General features: G+C 42.7%; 1 protein-coding gene across 1 annotated transcript; it reads right to left on the bottom strand.

Annotated features, from left to right (window-relative positions):
- Nucleotides 1-18,099: 18,099 nt before the first annotated feature.
- On the bottom strand, nt 18,100-20,193 carry LOC306913198 (melanocortin receptor 4-like; the record flags this gene model as incomplete). The annotated part of the gene is made up of 2 exons (XM_079489786.1): nt 18,100-18,822; nt 19,912-20,193. 2 exons carry the CDS (start codon nt 20,191-20,193, stop codon nt 18,100-18,102), a joined length of 1,005 nt encoding a protein of 334 aa, XP_079345912.1.
- Nucleotides 20,194-20,891: the final 698 nt, after the last annotated feature.

Here is a 20,891-nt window from a genome sequence, read left to right as displayed (position 1 = left end):
CTGAATGAGATGGGTCAAAGGAGGGTCTTTTTCCAAGGCCCACAGCAAATGTTGTTGTCTTGTAGCGAGAATCACACCGCAAGGTTATTTTGTCTACTCCAATTAAAAAAACATTGATTTTAAATACCATCTTCCATTCTGGAGTTATTGGCCTTTGTAACACCTGCTTTAATTTGTCTGAAAGGTTTTGAACAGAAAGCTGAGCTATTCACTCTTATGTCACAGACATTGACATTGGCAGATATACAATTGAACACAACAAATTAATGAACACACCGAATGAAAGCTCTGAATGTCAAGGATTTTTTTTAATTCAGCTTGCGCCCACCAAAAATGGTGAGATAGAAGACATAATGTATGAAACACGAGTTGTTCAGGTCCAAAAGAAATAAGGCCTATAGCGACATATAAATACGATATACCATATGAAAGAACAGACTCTCTGCTTTCATAAGAACCATTCGTCAGTAATTGAAAGTTGAATTCAGCTTGATTTTTAACAATACAGCAGAAAAATCTGTAAAACACACACACTCCGACAGAAAAGTCATTTTGACCCTATAGCTATACTGAAACTACATTACTCAAACAATAGAATAGATTCTCTACTGTAGCCACCATATACAGCCTGGTTGGTTTGCATGACAATGTCCTTGAGAAACCTATCCATCAGGATCAGGAACAACTGCACTCATGCAGTCAGCATCCAGAGCTGCTAATCCTGGACCAGAACACCATCTACAGTATAGATACATGATATAATACATATTACCATGAAATACATTGTTTTTATTTGTATGGTCCTGTATACATCTGCTGCTATTCTCACTGTTTTACTCCGTATACCTGTGGTGTGACAATAAACCTGATTGATGATGACGATGATACGATATAGTACTACTTTATTGTCAGGTCACACTGAAATTTGTCTTGTGACCCAGCATGCAGAACAGTGAGAACACATACACACATTTGACATAACACCATGATTCTTAGAATTTTAGATCTCCATATATGGAGCTGGCATGTTCTGACATAACAATGCTGCTCCTACAACGGTGACGATGCACAGACACGTACATATATGGATAAATAATGACAACGCGTCTTTGCATTGTTTTTATCTGCCTGTCTGAATCCACCCTTAGTACTGTTATTTGTTTACCTGATGATGAATGAATGATGCTGATGAGGAAGGCTCTCGACACATCGGCCCGGTTCTAATGAACTTCCCCATGTTCTGAACGGCGGAGGGACTTCGTTGTACGGATAATGACAGTGTTAGTGTGGAGGAGGGCAAGTGATTGTAACACTTTATTATTCATCATAATTGCAGTGATGAGACCGCAATGAACGCGTTCGTTAGAACCAGGTCGATGACGTCCCCGATGCGTAGTGGTGGAACGATATGGGTAGGCCTACCTCACGATATGATATCTGTGACGATATTTGGCCCTCGTTAACGGTAATATCACAATATTCGATATATTGCAAGAGATTTCATCAACGATATACAGTATCTTGTGTGTGTGTGTGTGTGTGTGTGTGTGTGTGTGTGTGTGTGTGTGTGTGTGATGATTAACTACCACACATTTTTCTACTCAAGGTTAATAGTGATGGATATATTATAGACATGGACACGTATATATCAATCAGTTGATATTTTAATAGACAGTTGACACACAGTGTCAGTTTGCACAAGGCACAGGAACTAAGTTGAGCAATACTGTGGTAACAGAGTAAGCTGCTAGAGCTATTTACAAGTAGGCTGTAAAAACAAAGCCTTTTGTTAAGATGCTGCTAAAACACCCCAGGGGGGACGGGGGAGCTGTTTCTGACCATAGGAACCGCTCCTATCTCAAACTGCTAATCCAACAGCTGTGGGGGTGCATGTGTGTGTGTGCAGGGAGCTTCAAGCTCTCTGCTTCTCCTCTTCCAACTGATATAATTCTACACTGTGCATTTGTGCTTAATCATTTAGACTGGTTAACAATATAGTTTGAAATATTTCATTACATGTGTTCGGCATACTTCATATATAGTATAGATATTGAATTAGTCTTATTTGGTATAAAACTTATAGAGTGTTACATGAGCTGCATGCCAGGTGTCCCTCCTCCCCTCCACCGGAAGAGCCTGTGAGTTTCCAGGGAGGCGGGACTTTAGAAGTTAGTAAATACTTTGACGCAGTGAAACTTCTAGAGAGTCCACACTGATTAGCTATGATGTGACTTCATGTATTTCACGGGGCCTTCCGCCCGTGGAAAGCCTTGTAACTGAGTGAATTCTGTTCAATAAAACTGATCAGATGATGACGACAACCTGCTGCTTGACTCCTTTCTTCCCTCGACGACCATCACTGCTAAAGACACAATTTGGGTAACTTGGTGCTAAATATACATCAGATGGCGCTTGGTGATGGAGGAATGTTGGTGTACTGTTCTGCCACGCTGAACGGACCTGCGGCCTGTGTGACTCTGTGTCGTGGCGGTGATGGGGTGATCGAGGTGAGTTGGGGTGAAGAGGGGGGTCGTCTGCTCAGTGACAACGCGTGTTTTCATTCACCATTGTTTTATTTTTTCTGTAAATGCCAGGCGAGCTAGTCATAAACTTGTCTTTATCCCTTTATCTCGCATTTTTTACGACAATTAAGTACTTTCCTACTTCTTGATAGTCCGTCGTCAAGTGATGGCTGTCATGAAGCATTCCTAGCCATTGTGTAGAAGATGTAGGTTTTTTAAATCTATGTAAATATTACCTTCTGCTTCGAATAGAAGCGTGTGTTCAGAGTAGCTTGCCTTATAGGTTAAGGCAGTTGCAAACTAGACGCGTTTTTCGGGAAACCGGGAGGCGCGCCTGGTGTGCGATTGTCTTTCATGTCCACGTAGCTGTTTGCGTGGCTGCCCTCATATTAAATGGAAGTGCACAATATTTGGACGGTTTTGTGCATTCCTGAGGGCAAGCCGAAAGTGTTTAGTGGGATAACTGTGGCCCCACGGTACTGGGTGTATGGATATAGAGAGTCTGGAGTTTTGGATTATTAATATTAATATTTATTAATATTATTCTTCTGAGATTGTTGTCGGATTACGCAAGACCCAGTAAGATGAGCTGGCGGGCGTATTGCAAGTCTGTGAACTTGTGACGTATATATATATACGATGCATATGTGCGCGCACTTCGACGTGTACGTGTTTTTTTCTTACATTGCTGCTGGGGAAATGTGCGGGCGTATGGGGATTATTTTTATTAGATTAATTGTGGTTCCTGTTTTGTGCCTGTGCTGTTTTCTCCGTGCGCGGTGGTTTTGTGGGGGGACACGTTGTGCGTTGATGTTTAGGTAGGATGAGATCTCTTATTTTTGTCTGTGGTTCGTCATGGGACCGTATTTGCACCTTCATGTAGTGGGGGTGGCGGGGGGTTTTCTCCGGGGGAACCCCCCCTGTTTTCTGAAGTGTTTAAACTTTAATATTGTTTTTCGTTTGCGTTGTGGTTACGTTCCCTGTGATGTCTGTGATGTGGGGGACGTGCTGATTCGTTTTCGATATGTTTGTCATTTGTAGCAGGATTCACGACGACTTGTTGAGATCTTGTTGTATTGTTTGGTCGCGGCCATGTTTTGTATTACCCAGGAGGCCTTTGCGGTTTTTCTGCGTGGGCTATAGAGCGGCCGTGCTATCTTTGTTCCGGGTCGGGGGGGAGTCTTGTTTCTTTTTAGACTCTCTTCAGACTTCCGGTATGTGATGCGGACTGTTTATGCTTTTTATTTTTCACTTTCCATTACAGGGAATGTGGGGAAGTAGAATGCTTGAGCTAGAAGCGTTGTTTCTAAACTTGAGCTGGTTTTCTGTCAAGCAGCTCTTGCTAAAGTTGTTCCCTTACGCCCGCTGCGTGCGTGCGCGTGTGCGTGTGGGTGTGCGCTCTTTCGGCGCTGTTTTATTTTCTTTGGGGACTTTGAGTGACAGTTTATCTTTGGCTTGACGAAGCCTATGGTTTTGGCGTGCGTGCGTGCGTGCATGTGCCTTGAGTGCGTGGTACGTCTGTGATATGCGTGTGTCAGTTGATTTGTTCTGCTGACTGTATGACTGTACTGTACGTGTGTACTTGTGGATGGTTGTTTATGGTGCGTGCGTGCCTGTGCCTGTGCGTGGGTGCGTGATGGATGCGTGTGTCGGTTGATTTGTTCTACTGACTGTATGACTGTACTGAGAGTGATGTTATGGATGGCGTAGCACTGTTTTCTGTGATGATCAGATTTTTGTCATGAGCCATGTTGGTCATGGCTCAGGGGGGAGTAATAGGTTAATACATTTATGAACAAACTAGATAAATAAACGAAATTAATAGGAGGTTAACAAATAAACTGGATGCATGAACTAAATTAGATAAGGGAACTATAATATGGCTATTCATGTACGTTAGAGTGTACAAATATATAAGAGTGAAATTATATTTAAGAAATTATTTAAAGTGCATTGATGGACATTTTCTGTGTTAAAATGTGGGGCTAAGAGTAACCATTGGGCATATAGTAACCACGATAGTGAGTCTATTAACTTCACTGTAGGAATACGGTGTGGGGTTAGGCCCTGGTGAACATAGTAGCTATAATGATAGGGTGTTACCTCATTTTTGATCAGTGACTGTTTAAAGGTGGATTGACTTTTTTCTTAAATGAATAATATAGATATTACAGTAGGGAGGTTCATTTAAATTTTGACGGAGACAACAGCTCAGTCTATTTTTGTTGTCTTGTGCTCAAAAACTCAGAGATTGGGGACAATTAAGGTTTAAAAAGGTGGGTTCAATTTGGGGGTCCAAATAAAATTTAGAAGGTAAATGACAAATGCATCTCTCATTGGAAATGGTTACATTTAGGTAAAAGTTAGGTATAGGTTAATTAGGGATTGTTAAAAATACAGTTCTTATTAGTAAAATGTATATATAGTCTGTATGAGTAATTTGATTCTGGGACAAAAACAGTTGCTTAGGGTGAGATAAATCTCCATTTACTCAGTATGAGGTTGGTTGTATGCAAATGAGTGTGTGGGTGATGGGGTAACTATTCCCCCATGTGTGTGTGTGTGTGTGTGTGTGTGTGTGTGTGTGTGTGAGATTGTGTCACGGAGTGAGAGAGTCGAGGGGGGTCCTTCTCCTATTGCAATGGAAGACAAATATTACTTCTACCTGTTTGTTTGAGTGCATGAGTGAGTGAAACGAGGGGGGTCCCTCTCCCCTCGCAGTGGTAGAGAGATTACTTCTACCCTGTTCGACTGTGTAAAGTGAGTGAGTTTGAAGGGTTGGAAAGTAATACTACTAAAACAGTGGTAGTATTTTTGAATCAACTCTGTATGAGAGTGTGTACAGGCCAGGGAACTTCTCATTGAAAAAGGCATAGCAATGGTAGACTTGTCTACGGTTGATCTTTTTTATTTTGGTGGTGGATTTATGGTTTGGTACACCTCAGGTGTCAGGAGAAGCAGCAATGTTTGCCAGGCCATATGAAGCTTGAGTTTGGGGTAGGCACCAGCCAGGGGTTTCAATGAGAAGGTCACACAAGCCTGAGAGTGTTTGTGGTGTGAATGAAATCACGAGAATTGATTGAGAATAATGTATGTGTGAGTGAATGAATGATTGAAAGTACTTCATACTAGACTTAATTCAAGAAGGTTCTAGCTATGTCCGGTGAAATATTGCTAGTAGGAGCCATTCTAAAAGTGATAGTTAAATGAGTAAATACATACAGAGCTACGTGTGAGGAATTGCAATGACAATTTTAGCATGCTCTGACGGAATGTGCTTTTAGGGAAAGAGGGGGAGAGAGCTAAAATCCCTTCTCACCCTAGAATGAATACCTTGTTTAGTTTCAGATAAAAGGGAGAGAGCTTTAGGGCCAGGGGTGGACCTCCTGTCCTGTCCTGTCCTGTCCTGTCTTTATCTCCTACCTCTGTTTGACCCGCTGTGAGCTATTTATTGGGGGTGCTATTTAGAGAAACAGATGGGACAGTGTTGAACAATGGGACAGGAGTAAAGAATGACTGATTGACCAGTGGCATGCAATGACATGAACACGATGTGAAGTCTGCTTTTGGAGTCTGATGTCAACAAGTAGATCGCAATTAAGGACTACATTTGTACGTTTGGTGACTTGACATCAGTGAATTTAGATAGTTCAGTGACACTATTTATGGCTCTCATTTAATAGTCTCATTGTAATCTCTCAACACCATGGTTATTTACATTCCTGTGCCATGCCAGAACTAGGGAGATTAGCAAAGAGAATGAGATTAATGCCAGAGAGGTCATCTTAGTGACCAGTAGCTTGTAGTGTCATCAAATATCCTAAGAAATGATTGGGGATATTTGTGAAGAGACTTCTGTAGTGGGAGCCTGCATTTTCCTATTAATAGGTGTGGAGGAGAGGAGTCCATCCATGGATTCCATCTACATTTCTACACCAAAAGGATCACGGGGAGACCACCAGGTCTCCAGGATGTCAACGGTGACATCTGAACAGCGCCTACAGGAGGTCATCCCGAGGGCAGAGAGTCCAGGGGGGTGTCTGCAAGCAGCTGTGACAACACTACGACGATACTGCGATGGGAGCTCCTAAATCAGCTTCCACCGTCGGAAATCAACAAGCAGGTGACTTTCACAGACCTGTGTTCGCTACAGGAGGTGTCGGATTGAACGCTATTCTGCGGCTACGGCCCACGGGCCCACGCCAACTGGTTCTCCACCGGGATGGAGGGGAGCATGGTTCTCCTTCTGCACTAGGAGGAAAGGAGCGTTCCAATGTTCGTATACAATGGAGAAGAGGAGCATGGTTCTCCTTCTGCTCTGAACCAAGGAGAGGTCCAAGGGAGACCGTTCCAATGTTCGTATACAATGGAGAAGAGGAGCGTTCCTGCTACAGGAGCGTTTCAATGCTTTTGCTGTCATGATTGACATGGCTAAGCAATAAGCTGTCCACTAAGAGCCTGGTGATGCTCAAAGGAAGTTCTACTGCTGACTGCAGTTAAGCTGTAGTTCACGTGTGTGCTGAAGCATATGGTGACAACGGTCTGCTTCAAACCTACAGATCTGAGAGCTATGTGCGAGCTCTGAGAATCAAGAAGGATGTTCCAAGCGTTTTTATTCTATAGGCGAAAAAATAATTGTGGGAACCGTTTCCTACGGCGCGTTGAACGTCTGAACAATTTGCGTCATGGGAAAAAATCGTGGTTCATCTGAATTGTGATTGATGTTGGAAAATGTTGTTCTAATGTTTGTATGTTGTTGTATTCTGTGCTGACATAGGTCAAGGTAGATATAACAAGGTACTGAAATAGTACTGTTAAAGTTTGTTTTTATGGTTTAACCATTTTGTCATGCTTTGAGTGTTAACTTTTCATTTACAGGTATTTGAATTTAATCAATATTGGAATTTGATTTAGTCTAAAATAGGATTTCAGTTAAAGGACAGGTATTTGAATTTAATCAATATAGGAATTTGATTTAGTCTAAATAAGATTTCAGTTAAATAAGGAGTTTAATTTCTGTTTTAAATATGGTTCAGTTTCAGGTCTGTCCTACAAGAGATACAACAGAACAAGCCCTATGCTTGTTCGGTTCTAATTTGATACAATTTAGGTAGTTAACAAGATGCTCCTGTGTCCAGGGGGGTCTATCACGTTGTACTATGGTTTAATGATTAATTTAGAATTTTGGAAAAAAAAGAAATATTTTTGGAAAATTTATTTTTGGAAAAATTTATTTGGCAGGTTATGACTTATGATGCTGTTATGGTATTGCAAACAGGCGTAAGAGCCTGTTTGAGGGGGGTTGTGATGGATATATTATAGACATGGACACGTATATATCAATCAGTTGATATTTTAATAGACAGTTGACACACAGTGTCAGTTTGCACAAGGCACAGGAACTAAGTTGAGCAATACTGTGGTAACAGAGTAAGCTGCTAGAGCTATTTACAAGTAGGCTGTAAAAACAAAGCCTTTTGTTAAGATGCTGCTAAAACACCCCAGGGGGGACGGGGGAGCTGTTTCTGACCATAGGAACCGCTCCTATCTCAAACTGCTAATCCAACAGCTGTGGGGGTGCATGTGTGTGTGTGCAGGGAGCTTCAAGCTCTCTGCTTCTCCTCTTCCAACTGATATAATTCTACACTGTGCATTTGTGCTTAATCATTTAGACTGGTTAACAATATAGTTTGAAATATTTCATTACATGTGTTCGGCATACTTCATATATAGTATAGATATTGAATTAGTCTTATTTGGTATAAAACTTATAGAGTGTTACATGAGCTGCATGCCAGGTGTCCCTCCTCCCCTCCACCGGAAGAGCCTGTGAGTTTCCAGGGAGGCGGGACTTAGAAGTTAGTAAATACTTTGACGCAGTGAAACTTCTAGAGAGTCCACACTGATTAGCTATGATGTGACTTCATGTATTTCACGGGGCCTTCCGCCCGTGGAAAGCCTTGTAACTGAGTGAATTCTGTTCAATAAAACTGATCAGATGATGACGACAACCTGCTGCTTGACTCCTTTCTTCCCTCGACGACCATCACTGCTAAAGACACAATTTGGGTAACTTGGTGCTAAATATACATCAATAGTAAAATATTGCTGTAGTCTTTTATATGATCCACTGCAATAACATAAAGTTGGTTTTATAAGTTAGCATTGAATGACTACTACTAGTGACTATATGCTGTTCGCCAAGCCTAAAAGTCTTCTTGACTGTCAGTGTCATAACAGCTCTTTGAAAATTACCTTATATTCCCTCCCTTATATTTCTGTGTAATGTACAGAGCACAGCAGTGAGTCAGGTGTTAGCAGCCCTGACTCACTGACCAGGTCCTCTGAGTCTGCACTGTTCTTCTCTCATATGCAGTTTTCTGCAGTGATTTGACTGAGTTGTCTTTTTCCATCATGAAGTTACACTATTACTGTGTTTACCCAACGCTTGTCATTTTGTTCTGAATGCTGTGACAGGCGGTCTGTCCCGTCTGTGTTTTGAGGTGTACACATGCATTACGCTGACCCCATCTTGCAGATGGAGCAACTTGTCAGCTGTAAAAGATGCAATTACAGCCCTGACATCTTACAGCACTGAGCGACACGAGATGGTCTTGCAGATGGTACGGTACGTGTCAGCTGTAAAAGATGCAATTACAGCCCTGACATCCACTTTGTCTGAACTATCCGTGCCTCCTTATCGTAGGTTTGTGGAAGCATCTTGTCTGCTGAATACTGTGAAAAGCACATATTTTTGCATGAGTCATATTTTTATGCTTGATGCCAAGTTGCTCGCATCAAACATGACATCTGGTCTGCTCTGTCTTGCAACCCAGAGGATTTGACCTATTTTTGACCTGAGTTCATCTCTCTCTTTCTCAGAGAGAGGAGAGTCCTGTTCCACAGCCCGTGAAGGATCGATATGTATGGGCTGCAAATGTTGTATGTAGTTCTCCTGGTGTATTTGTACTTTTCTGTTCACAGTGACAAAGTCTATTCCCACATAACAGAAGTTTTCATGTTCCTCTCGTCCGATTTGGAATGCAGATCTGAGCTGTGGTATCACTGTTTTGGAGAAGCTTTGTGTGCCTCCCCATATGAAGTCATCCACATGGCAGGCTAGAACTCCAGACACAGCACAGTCCTTATCTAGCCAGTAGAAAATGGCTGGATCAACTTTGGAAATGTTTCCTCCTGTTGCCAGCACTATTTCCTTCACTCTGTACCAATAGAGAGAAGCATCCGCCAGTCCATAGACACACTTTTTTAGCTTCCATAATGTGCCTTCACTCTCAGCCTCAGGAGGAGGCCTGATGTAAACATCACGCGACAGTGTCATTCCTTGTAAAAATGCAGACTTTATGTCCATTGAATGAGGTGTCCACTGTCGTTGACAAATCACTGCCACAAGCAGTCGGAGGGACTCTGTAGCACATGTGGGGGAGTCCTTTTGCAAATCTGACACTTGTAACTCCTCAAAACCTCTAGCCACGAGGCGTGCTTTTGGTACTGGTCCAGTGAGTGTCTCTTTAAGAGTACACACCCACCTAGTAGAAACACATTTTTGCCCCTCATCTTTAATCTTTCCAGCTCTTTAACTCAACATGTTTTGCAAAGTCAAATGACACATCCTTTGTTACAAACACATCCTCGCATACATTTGTGACATTTGTTAAAGGTACATCAGTTAATCCATCATCACATACATTTGGCACATAATTTGTTACCACCTCAAAATGATCAACTTTCGACATGTCCGCTGCATCTGTGGTACCTGCAACATTAGTGGGTTCAATATAAAGAAAATTATACCAGTCTTTGTATTTGCCCGTAGGTTTTCCTGCACGCCCCAAAACCTTAGCTGTGTATAAAACACCTCTGTCTTTGTATTTCACAATTTGTCCTGTTTTCAGATACACACCTGTCCTCAGACTGACACCTGCTCTCTGCTCTGTACCATGTGTATCTGTAGTGTCAGCCGTGTGTTCTGTCTCATTTTGTATTCCATCTGCCATTTGTGTTGGCTCCGATTGTGGTTCTGTTTGTCTCAGTCCTTGTATGACCTCTAGGTCACTGTCAGCCATGTCCTGTCCTTGCTCCACGGTTGTGTCATTTACTGAATGAGCTTTCGTAACCCATTGATCCATATTTTCTGTGTTCACTTTCCTCAATCTGAGCCGATGCACTCGAACACATGTTCCTCCATGTCTGACAAAAATCACTGCCCCGTCCTGTCCGATGACAACTCCTGGGCCTTTCCACTCTGGACAATCCACTCTCTTGTAATATACACAATCTCCACTGTCATATTTTTCATCAGTGTTGCGTGTTTGTTTCCGCAGGGCTCTCCGTATTCTTTCTGAACACTCCGCTTCTGTAAAAGCCCTTCTTGCTGCATGCAAAGCAGTGATGTGTCTTGCCACCCATTCACTTTTTGTTGTGCCCTCTAAAGCTGGGGGTTTATCAGTTAGTACAGAGGGCAGATTAGGATTCTGTCCAAACACCAGCTGATGAGGACTGTATCCATGGACATTTTGCATGGTGTTCTTTGCCATTAAAGCCCAGTCCATCGCAGTGCTCCAGTCACAACTGTTGCTGGCCTTTACTTTCTTTATAACCTCAGTAAGTGTCTGATTGTGACGCTCAACAAGTCCATTGCTCCATGGGCTGTAGGCAGCTGTTGTCTTTATTTCTATATTAAAATGTTCTGCCATATCTCTCACCTCATCATTATTGAATTCGCCACCGTTATCCGAAAATAATTTCTGGGGGGGGCCATGAACACTTATCCAGTCGTGGACAAAGTGTTTCACAAACTCTGAAGACCTCTTTGTGGTCAGAATGCTGCCTACACTGAAGCGTGTGAATTGATCAATAATGTGGAGATACCACACACCTGGTTCAAGTTCATGCAAGTCTACAGCTACAGTCTCGTTGTACTGAGATGCCAGTGGTAGGCCAACAGCAGGCTTTGGTGTAGGTTTGCTGTACCTTTGGCATATTTCACATTCACTTACAATCTTTTGCAGGATGACAACACATTCAGCATCATTGTTGCCTGAGCTTTTTAGAAGCTTCTGTAACATTTTCTGTTTAGTAGCCGTTCTCATATTTTCTGAAATGATCAGTATTTCATCTTCATACTGACTTCCATCCTCATATTGACTTTCTTCAGGAATAAAATCCTCTGTAGCTGCCAAGACCTGTTCTTCCTTTTTAATGTTCTCACTTTTGTTATCCATTATGTTCACACAATAATGACCAGAGCTTGTGAAGTCAAGTTTTACAGGATTGTTGAACATCACCGCCCTGTCATGTTCCATGTCCAGTACTGTCCCTGCTCTTTTCATTGAGGCTTTGCTTAAAAGCAGTGGAACATCAGCCGGAACTACTTCAGTTTCAATTTTACACTTGGTTTGTCCAATTCTTGCCGGAATTTTCAAACTTCTAGTGGAATTAACCAGTTTTCCATCTCCAAACTGAAATGGTCTACGACTGAGCTTTTCATTTATTTTCATATCTCTCAACTCGTTCTGGCTCAGTTTAGACATATAGCCATCTAGCCCTGCCCACACACAGTGCGTGTGCAAGCAGTGTCTATTATTGCTGAACCAAAACATTCTGTCATGAAGATTTCTGCTGCTGTGGGTGATATTTGCTCTCCATTGTCGGGCTCTTCAGTGAACAGAGTAATATTGCACTCACTTTTATGTGGACAGTCTTTGGCCCAATGAAAGGTTGATTGACAGACGGCACACTTTGATCTACGGCCGTACCTGTCCAAGGGATTTGTGCCAGGCATTGTCGTCTTCTGTTGATCCCTTTGAGGCCAAAACTTGCCCTTCTGTCGTCTCTGCTCCGCCGTCGTAACAAACGCAGTATCTTGATTGATTCCCATGCTGGGAGCTGCTGACGTTTTCCCTCCGAATATCCTCTTCAATGCTGACTTCATGGACACAAACGTTAGATCTGTACATGCTGTGAGAGCCAACTGACGGTCTTTCATGTCCAAGCATGCAGTATCCAATAGTTTGGAAGCCAACACTGCGTCGGGAAGTTCCATTTTGTACTTTCGCATACGAGAATAACGTTGCTCAAAATCAATGATATAGTCCGCCATGGACACTCTGTCGTCTCTCTTTACCCGATCAAAGCTCGAGTAAGCTTCATATACTTGATCCTTCTCTTCTTTCAGAAACAAATTGTCAAGCTTTGCAATCAACGTGGCCATACCGTCATCTTTATTCAAGTCATCAACGGGTATTTCCATCGCCGTTCCATCGCCGTTCCATCGCCGTTTCCAAGTTCCGTGACTCTGCTCCATATTTCGATTTCGTTCTTCCAAGTTTCATATGGCTTCCCTTCGTCGAAGCCTGGTGGGACTCTATAGTTTCCAGCCATCTCTGCTACCAATGTTACTGGAATAAAACAACTGTAGTTTTGCAACACAACTTTATTGTCGGCACTCCGCCAGACCCAAACTCCACAATGACTCAGTACCACAACATCCGGTTACATCCCGTTTGTATCCACTGGTTCTCCCTTAAAGTCACAGTGCATCCCATAACACACACACTCACTAGATGTAGTAAGCAGGGAACAACATTAACTTAACAATTACTTGTACACATTTTTGAGTGGTGTAAACCACTCCTACAACTGGCTTTGTTAGTTTACGTGTCTGTCTGTCTGTCTGTCTGTCTGTTCGTACCAAAAAATGAGCATGGTTGCTATGGTCATCCAGTTCACCCGGGTGTGATTTCAGCTTTGTTAGTTTACGTGTCTGTTCGTACCAAAAAATAAGCATGGTGCATTGTGATTGGCCGGAATGAGACATTACGTCAGTGACCACAGCTGATCAGGCTATATAAGACCTTGCACCACTCAGTTCACACGGGTGTGATTTTTTCCATACATCACGCAATTCGGTATACACTATCTCCATAGTCATGTGATCAACACGGATCTGCACCATTTCCCATATTCCATCCTGATTGGCTAAGATTGGCTTCCAAAGCTCGCATGATTGGTCTCTATACAAAAAATAAGATAGCACACAAATACACCGAAAACAAAAGAACAAAAAGGCACAAAAACTGAAAGGCAAAAAAAAAAAAAAAAAAACTAATATAGCAAATAATGTTAATCAATAGTAGTAGTAATGGTAGTAACCGCCACCAGAAATCATAACATCGGGAGGGAGGTGCATTCCGGCCCCGTCAACTCCAGTCCCGTGACGGAGCACGGGGTCTGGTCACCAGTTCCCTCACCTGCCCCTTAACGCTATACTGTATTCAGTGCTGTCAAACAAGTCTATGAAGCTATCTGTGACATGTATGAAAAGGTTTAATCTGCAACACAATGTTATACTGTGTGTGTGTGTGTGTGTGCGTGTGCGTGTGCGTGTGTGTGTGGGGGGGGGGGGGGGGGGGGGCATTTACATGGGCTTTCATGTAGCCCATGTATTACCTTCGCCTAAAAGGTGTCTCTTTCTGAGTCACATAGCGGTACTTTGGTTTTCAAAGCTTTTGCCCACGGCTTATGAAAACAAGCCCAAAATAAGTGACTATAGGCCACTTTAAATACACAATTATAATATATATATATATACTGGTCACCGGCTATTTGACAATATCCAATCTACAAGCTCACATGTTGAGGTGCGACGCATTGTGAGCTTAAAAAATGATAAAAAAAACTAAACATTTTGAATATTTTAACATGAATTTCTTTGTAGTGAGACGTCATTGACAGCACAATGGTAAAATAAATATAACAAGCATGTGTTATCATAAGTCTGCTTATGATACTTTATTGTAATGATCTGTCTTGGGAATAATTGTACAAGCTTACAGAAATGCATATTACGAAGGACATTAATGTGGAATGCATCACTGAAAATATGCGGTGAAAATGTAAAACAACAAGACGGCCTTATATGTGGCCTGTCAATGACGCATGATTTAGAACTACACCAACCCTCACCGTTGTTCCAGGATCCAGGACTTACCGTGTATCTGATTGGCTCCCGGGCAGGCATAGTTTTACTGAGGTTAGGGTTAAGGTTAAGGTTAGGTTTAGGTATAGTTTTACTGAGGTTAGTTTTAGGGTTAGGTTTACGCATAGTTGCAAAAACGAGAACTGTCAATCACAGCGACTACTGTCCAATCACAGCAGGGTTTCCTGGAGCTGCGGTGGGATTCCAAATCACGCGTCAATGACATGAGTCATCTATGAAGTCAGTATGGCATCAGTGCTATTATGGCAGTCATCTCCTATCATAAAAACATGACAATCAAGGAGTCTTCAAGGAGATGTGAAATACTAAATCAAGGAAACTTCTGCATAATCGATGAGGGTTGGCAGAGATAATCAATGGCAATATAAAACTTTTTGACAATCCAATACTTTAACAAAATACATCACATTTTTATACGTCACAGTGCATATTAAGGCAACATTTCTCATGACACAGATACAAGTAAACAATTATCATAAATAAATATAGATCTTTGAAAATACAATGTTTTTTTTTGCAAATTTGAAGTAATCTTCTTAGGAAACAAAGTTGTATGCACACCTGATCAGCTCAGGCGGGTGTGTAGGCAAGGATCCGACGCATAGAATGAAATAAAATAACCCACACACACTGTATACACATAGGAAAAACTATATTTTTCAGTCAATATCTATAGACCTTCTTCAGGCATTTCAGAGATGCTTGAAAAGTTGCTTAAATCAAGTTGTCCCCATTGTGCAAGTGTAGACGATGTGTGGCTCGATATCATTGTGTTGCAAATACTGTACATTTGTTGAAAGTGGACAAATGTTATTTAAATGTAAACTGTTCGCATCCTGGAGGTAGTCTGTCATGTACTATGTTAATTGCCACATTGCCAGTGGTGTAAAGTAACTACAAAGTACTGTACTGTAATTTACAATACTTTACTTCTGCTCCACTACTTCTCAGAAGCAAATAATGTACTTTTACTCCACTACAATTATTTGAAAACTTTAGTTACTAGTTACTTTGATTATTATTTTTAAAAAATGCATTGCCCACTTCAGCCCTAGATACATTTCGGCCAGTTGAAAATAGCCAATCTACAAGTTCACAGCTTGTAGATCTGCTATTTTCAAATATTTTTAGACATTTGAAAACTTGAAATGGGACATTCTGCACAATGAGTACTTTTACTTTTGTTACTTTAAGTACATTTTGATGCCAATACTATTGTACTTTTAGACAAGTACATTTTGAATTCCGGACTTTCACTTGTAACAGAGTACTTCTATATTGCGGTATTAATACTTTTACTTAAGTAAAAAATGTGAGTACTTTCGCCTCCACTGCACATTGTACTGGCACTGTCTCAGTGCTACGGCAAGCTGTGCACCGTGTGGTTTTCATATCCTCATGTCAATACAGACACAGCAGTCACTAGAGGACACTGGTGCATTTATAAATGGTAAATGGTAAATGGTGCATTTATATAGCCCCTTTATCCAAGGCGCTTTACAGAGATTGTGCATTACATTCACCCATTCATACACCGATGGCAGAGGAAACCATGCAATTCACCAACTAGCACATCGGGAGCAATTAGGGGTTCAGTGTCTTGCTCAAGGACACTTCGATTGTCACAGTCATATGAAACTTGAATTGTACTTTAGAATGGTACTCACCAACGAATGAAAAAATAAAAAACACAATTCCTGCAAGGAGATCTCTATCTTGTCTACCTCACAGAACCAGAGGTGGGCAAGTGCCCTTCTTATTGATCATTCACAACCAAGCACGGGAGCAGCATGTTCACACTGAGTACAGCTGAAAATCACGTTATCTAGCCTGCTGGCATTTATTTTATTTTATTTTGAAATTTCCCTGAAGGATAGTCCCTTGAGTTGCAGCAACTCGTTTTCAAGGGGGTTAAAGCATTATCTGGCTTCACTCGGGATGCCACATAATATGCACGGCGTGGAGTCGTGGATGCAGCGAAACCTCCACGGGGGGCATACGTTAGTCCAACGTACCAATAGTGGCTAGTTAAGACTCACCCATGGCTCCGACATACGTGGTTAGGGTTTGGGGTATAGTGGAGGGATGTTCACGTTAATTTGTCTAAAAGTGCCACATTTTGCACAGACCTTCAGGGTCGCCATAGCGGCCAAATCCATATGGCCACCATTATAAGACAACATTTTTAAAATTTCATTATGCTTTAAGTAGCATGTGACGTTTCAAACTAGGGGGTTATCATGATTCTGAATCCATTTCAAGCATTAGTTTTGCACAAAAAACACTCCTTGGGTTAAAAACGGCCATAGCCATCATCACAAATGTGATGAGGTCATCACATTTGGGCACATTTGGGGAAGTGGCCCAAGGAGTGTTTTTTGTGCAAAACTAATGCTTAGAATGGATTCAGAATCATGAAAACACCCTTGTTTGACACATTACTTGCTACTTAAAATGTTGTTAATGGTGGCCATATGGATATGGACCCCGAAGGTCGCCGGCTCGGGGGGCCTGTATTGCTGGGGAGCCACAGGCCCAAAAGCGGTTAAGGATTAACCTGTGATGTCATGACATACTTTTTATTTGTGTTTTTTCTATTAATTTGGTCATTAAGAGAGGTCTGCTCTGCCGGAAACATCGTGAAAAAAAGTTATGGCCATTTTTGTATACCACACCATAGACAAATGTGATGAGATCAGCACATATGTGGATATGACCGAATTTTTCGAGTGTTTTTCATGCAAAACTAATGCTTGGAATGGATTCAGAATCAGAATCACTAGGGGTTATTCAACCCCCTAGTTTGACATGTCACATGCTACTTAAAGTATGATGAAATGTTACCTTATATTGGTTGTCTATGGTGGGGTATAAAAAAATGGCCATAACTCTTTTTTCGTGATATTTCCGGCAGAGCAGACCTCTCATTCTGTGGACCTTAATGACCAAATAAATAGAAAAAATACAAATAAAAAGTACGTCATGACATCACAGGTCCTCTCAAATTTTGGACGGCTGGCTCTCGGCTAATAGATAAATCATTAGAGCATGCTACATCTGTGCAAAATTTGACACTTTTAGACAAATTAGCGCAAAATATCCCTTATCTTTCCCTATAGCTCCTCCGCTAGTAGGGTGTCGGACTGTTGGGAACATCTCTCTCCTATGCTGAAATCTGAGTTCTTTGTGTATGTATTTGTGTGTGTATGTACATATGCACATGTTATGTGTGTGTATATAGTTACACACACATTACCACGCAATTCGGTCTTCTGTCCATTATCTCCTTATGTTCTTTTCTCTCTCTCTCTCTCTCTCTCTCTCTCTCTTTCTCTCTCTCCCTCCACTTTAGTCTCTATCTCGACAAAATTGACTACTTGAATGTACAGTACTCTTGATTATGTTATACATACATTGTATGATATTTACTTCTGTTTCATATTTTGGTGTCAGCGTGTCTGAATAATCCCGTAAGGGATGGGCTGCAAAAGGCAGTCAGACACGTAAATAAAATCATTCATTCATTCATTCATGCACCCACAAAACCTCCACCACGACTTAGGCGGGCAGCACGCAGCAGCAGAAAATCTCCTTGAAGGTCTTGCGCATCTCCTGGCTGCGGAAGGCGTAGATGATGGGGTCGATGACTGAGTTGCACATGATGAGGATGAGGTAGAGGTTGAACTGCGACATGAAGCAGACGCAGTAGGCGTTCCAAGGGCACGAGATCATGAGGATGAGGTGCAAGAAGAAGGGCGCCCAGCACACCACGAACACGCCCAGCAGGATGGTGAGCGTCACGGCGCCCCGCATGTTGGCGCGCGCGTGCACGAGGCCGCCGCCTGCCGCGGCGCCGTTGTTCCCCGGCAGCACGGCGATGCGCTTGACGTGCAGCCGCGCCAGCAGGAACATGTGCACGTAGAGCGAGGCCATGAGGCCGAGCATGGCGAAGAACATGGTGATGAGGCACACGAGCACTGTGGTGCTCTTGGAGTACACGATGAAGAGGATGCCCGACGCCGTGCAGCACGACCAGATGGCCGCGATGACCGCCAGCGCCCGGCGCACTGTCACGATGTTGTGGTAGCGCAGCGCGTAGAAGATGGTGATGTAGCGGTCCACGGCGATGGCCAGCAGCGAGCAGATGGAGGCGAGCAGCGAGCTGCAGATCAGGGAGTCGAACAGGTTGTCCATGCTCTTGATGACGGCGGCGGTGATGCTCACGCTGCCGCCGTTGATCAGGGCGATGACGATGGTCTCGGAGGCGTTGGACACGCTCACCTATAGGGTGGTCGGTGATATGGGGGACAAAAATAGAATATCACCATTTGTTTTCCAAGCAGTATCAAGATCCATGATGTTATCGTGATTCTTTTTCATGTAGGTTTTTTATGGTTATTTTTCAAGTCACCTGCAGTATAACCACCATCTGAAATAAAAGAAACAGAAGCTGAAATAAAAAGGAGAAACAGATCCATTTGGGCCAAAATACTTTTTTGGCGAACAAAACCGTCGTTCTACATTCGTATAAATTAAGGTGTATATAACGGCAAATCATAGAATGTGCCTTCACTATATCACGATATATAAATATATATATCTGAGGCATATCATGGAGACGATATCGTATGATCTCGGCGATATTTACCACCATATCACCCCAACCCTACGCTGTATGATGCGAAGCCTGCGGAGCTATAGTTCAGGCAGGGAACTTGTGAGCGCACCTACCTGATCAGGTGACTAGTCTCATGCACTCTTTACCTGATCAGAGCGGCTATTTAAATCTGCCTACCTGCTCATTCCTGGCTTCTCTCCTGCTGAGCGGTCGTGCACCGCTGCTGCTGCTGTCTCCCTGCCTCGCTTGCGGCTAACCTGCTGCTCATGAAGTTTTTGCAAATCCCACCGCCTCCCCAGCATCCACCTGTATACAGGTTCTGTTTCTAGATCCCCCTGTGTGGGGGTCTTATTCATTCCCTTTAGTTGTATTTGGCTTATAATTTAACTAAAATGTTAACCCATTTAGGCCTGACGTCGAAATAAGAAAAACGTTCGCTCTGGAAGAATATATATTCAAAGATTTGTGCCGCATTTTCACGATTTTTCAAAAATAGCAGATCTACAAGTTCATAGTGTGCCACTCGGTGGCGCGCTATGAGCTTGTAGATCTGCTATTTTTCAATAGCTAACATAATACTTAGTTAAAACACCAAAAGGGGTTCCCGTCCAGAATGGGTTGTTACAGGGAATGAATAGGGACAGAGCCCTGACGCCAATCTATGCTTCATATATCTATGCTCAATTATGCTCAATAAATATATTCTAAATTCACTCCAAGAGTTATCTGACTGAAATATATATGTGGCTCACCAGCATGTCAGCCACGGCCAGGCTGCAGATGAAGAAGTACATGGGCGAGTGGAGGTTACGGTTCTTCACGATGGCGGTGATCACCAGCATGTTCTCCAGCATGCTCACGATGCCGAGTGTCAGGAACACCTCCGTGGAGATGATCAGCTGCTCGTAGCAGCTGCCCGCCGACGAGTCCTTGCTGTGGTGCATGCTGGGCAGCATCGTGGTGACCAAGCTGTGGTTCCTGCTGTGTCTGTGAACTAGTGCATGATGCTGCTGCTGCTGTGATGTGCCGTTCATGTTGTCTGGTCAACTCTTTTGTCCTTCTTCTATGTTAAGAATGTATGAAGAGCAGAGAGAGAGGTTAGTTAGAGAGAGAGAGTGTGTGTGTGTGTGTGTGCGTGCGTGCGTGCGTGCGTGCGTGTGTGCACCTGTGTTTAAGAGAGAGAGGTAATAGGAGCATAGTGCACACACGTATGTACTACATACTGACTGAGTACTCACACATTGCAGGCATGCGGGCAGATCATCACTTGGCAGCTTCTGTGATGCTCTCTCACTCGCTCCTGCATTTTATCCCCCTCAACATCTGTGTGCGACTGTGCGCACATACAACTGGCCCCTCCCCCTGCTTCTCTCTCCTATGAGCTCTCTTGCAAATAAAAGAGGAGCACATTTTGCATTTCATCTTGGATTTTCTTCCAATTCACGTTGTACAAATTAGTTTTGAATAAAATTGTCATTAACCCATTTAGACATGTGGCCGATTAAAAAAACAAAAACATGTTTCTATGTCAGTGGTACTCAACCTTTTTCATGTCAAGGACCCCCAGTATTATCTGTATTTGGATGATTGGATGAACGTCCCACGCTGTCGGTCAGCTCAGAGTTCGTTGGACTGTCATGATTGGACGAGACGATTCCCACGTTGGTGAGGACCCACGTGGAGTCGATCTCATTTGTCCAGCACATTGATGTTGCTTCATGCCGGGAGAGCA

Source organism: Electrona antarctica (genome assembly GCF_951216825.1).
Source record: "Electrona antarctica genome assembly, chromosome: 20".
Lineage (NCBI taxonomy): Eukaryota > Metazoa > Chordata > Actinopteri > Myctophiformes > Myctophidae > Electrona > Electrona antarctica.
The sequence above is the reverse complement of the archived record's forward strand: the minus strand, read 5'-3'. Positions and strand labels throughout refer to the sequence as shown.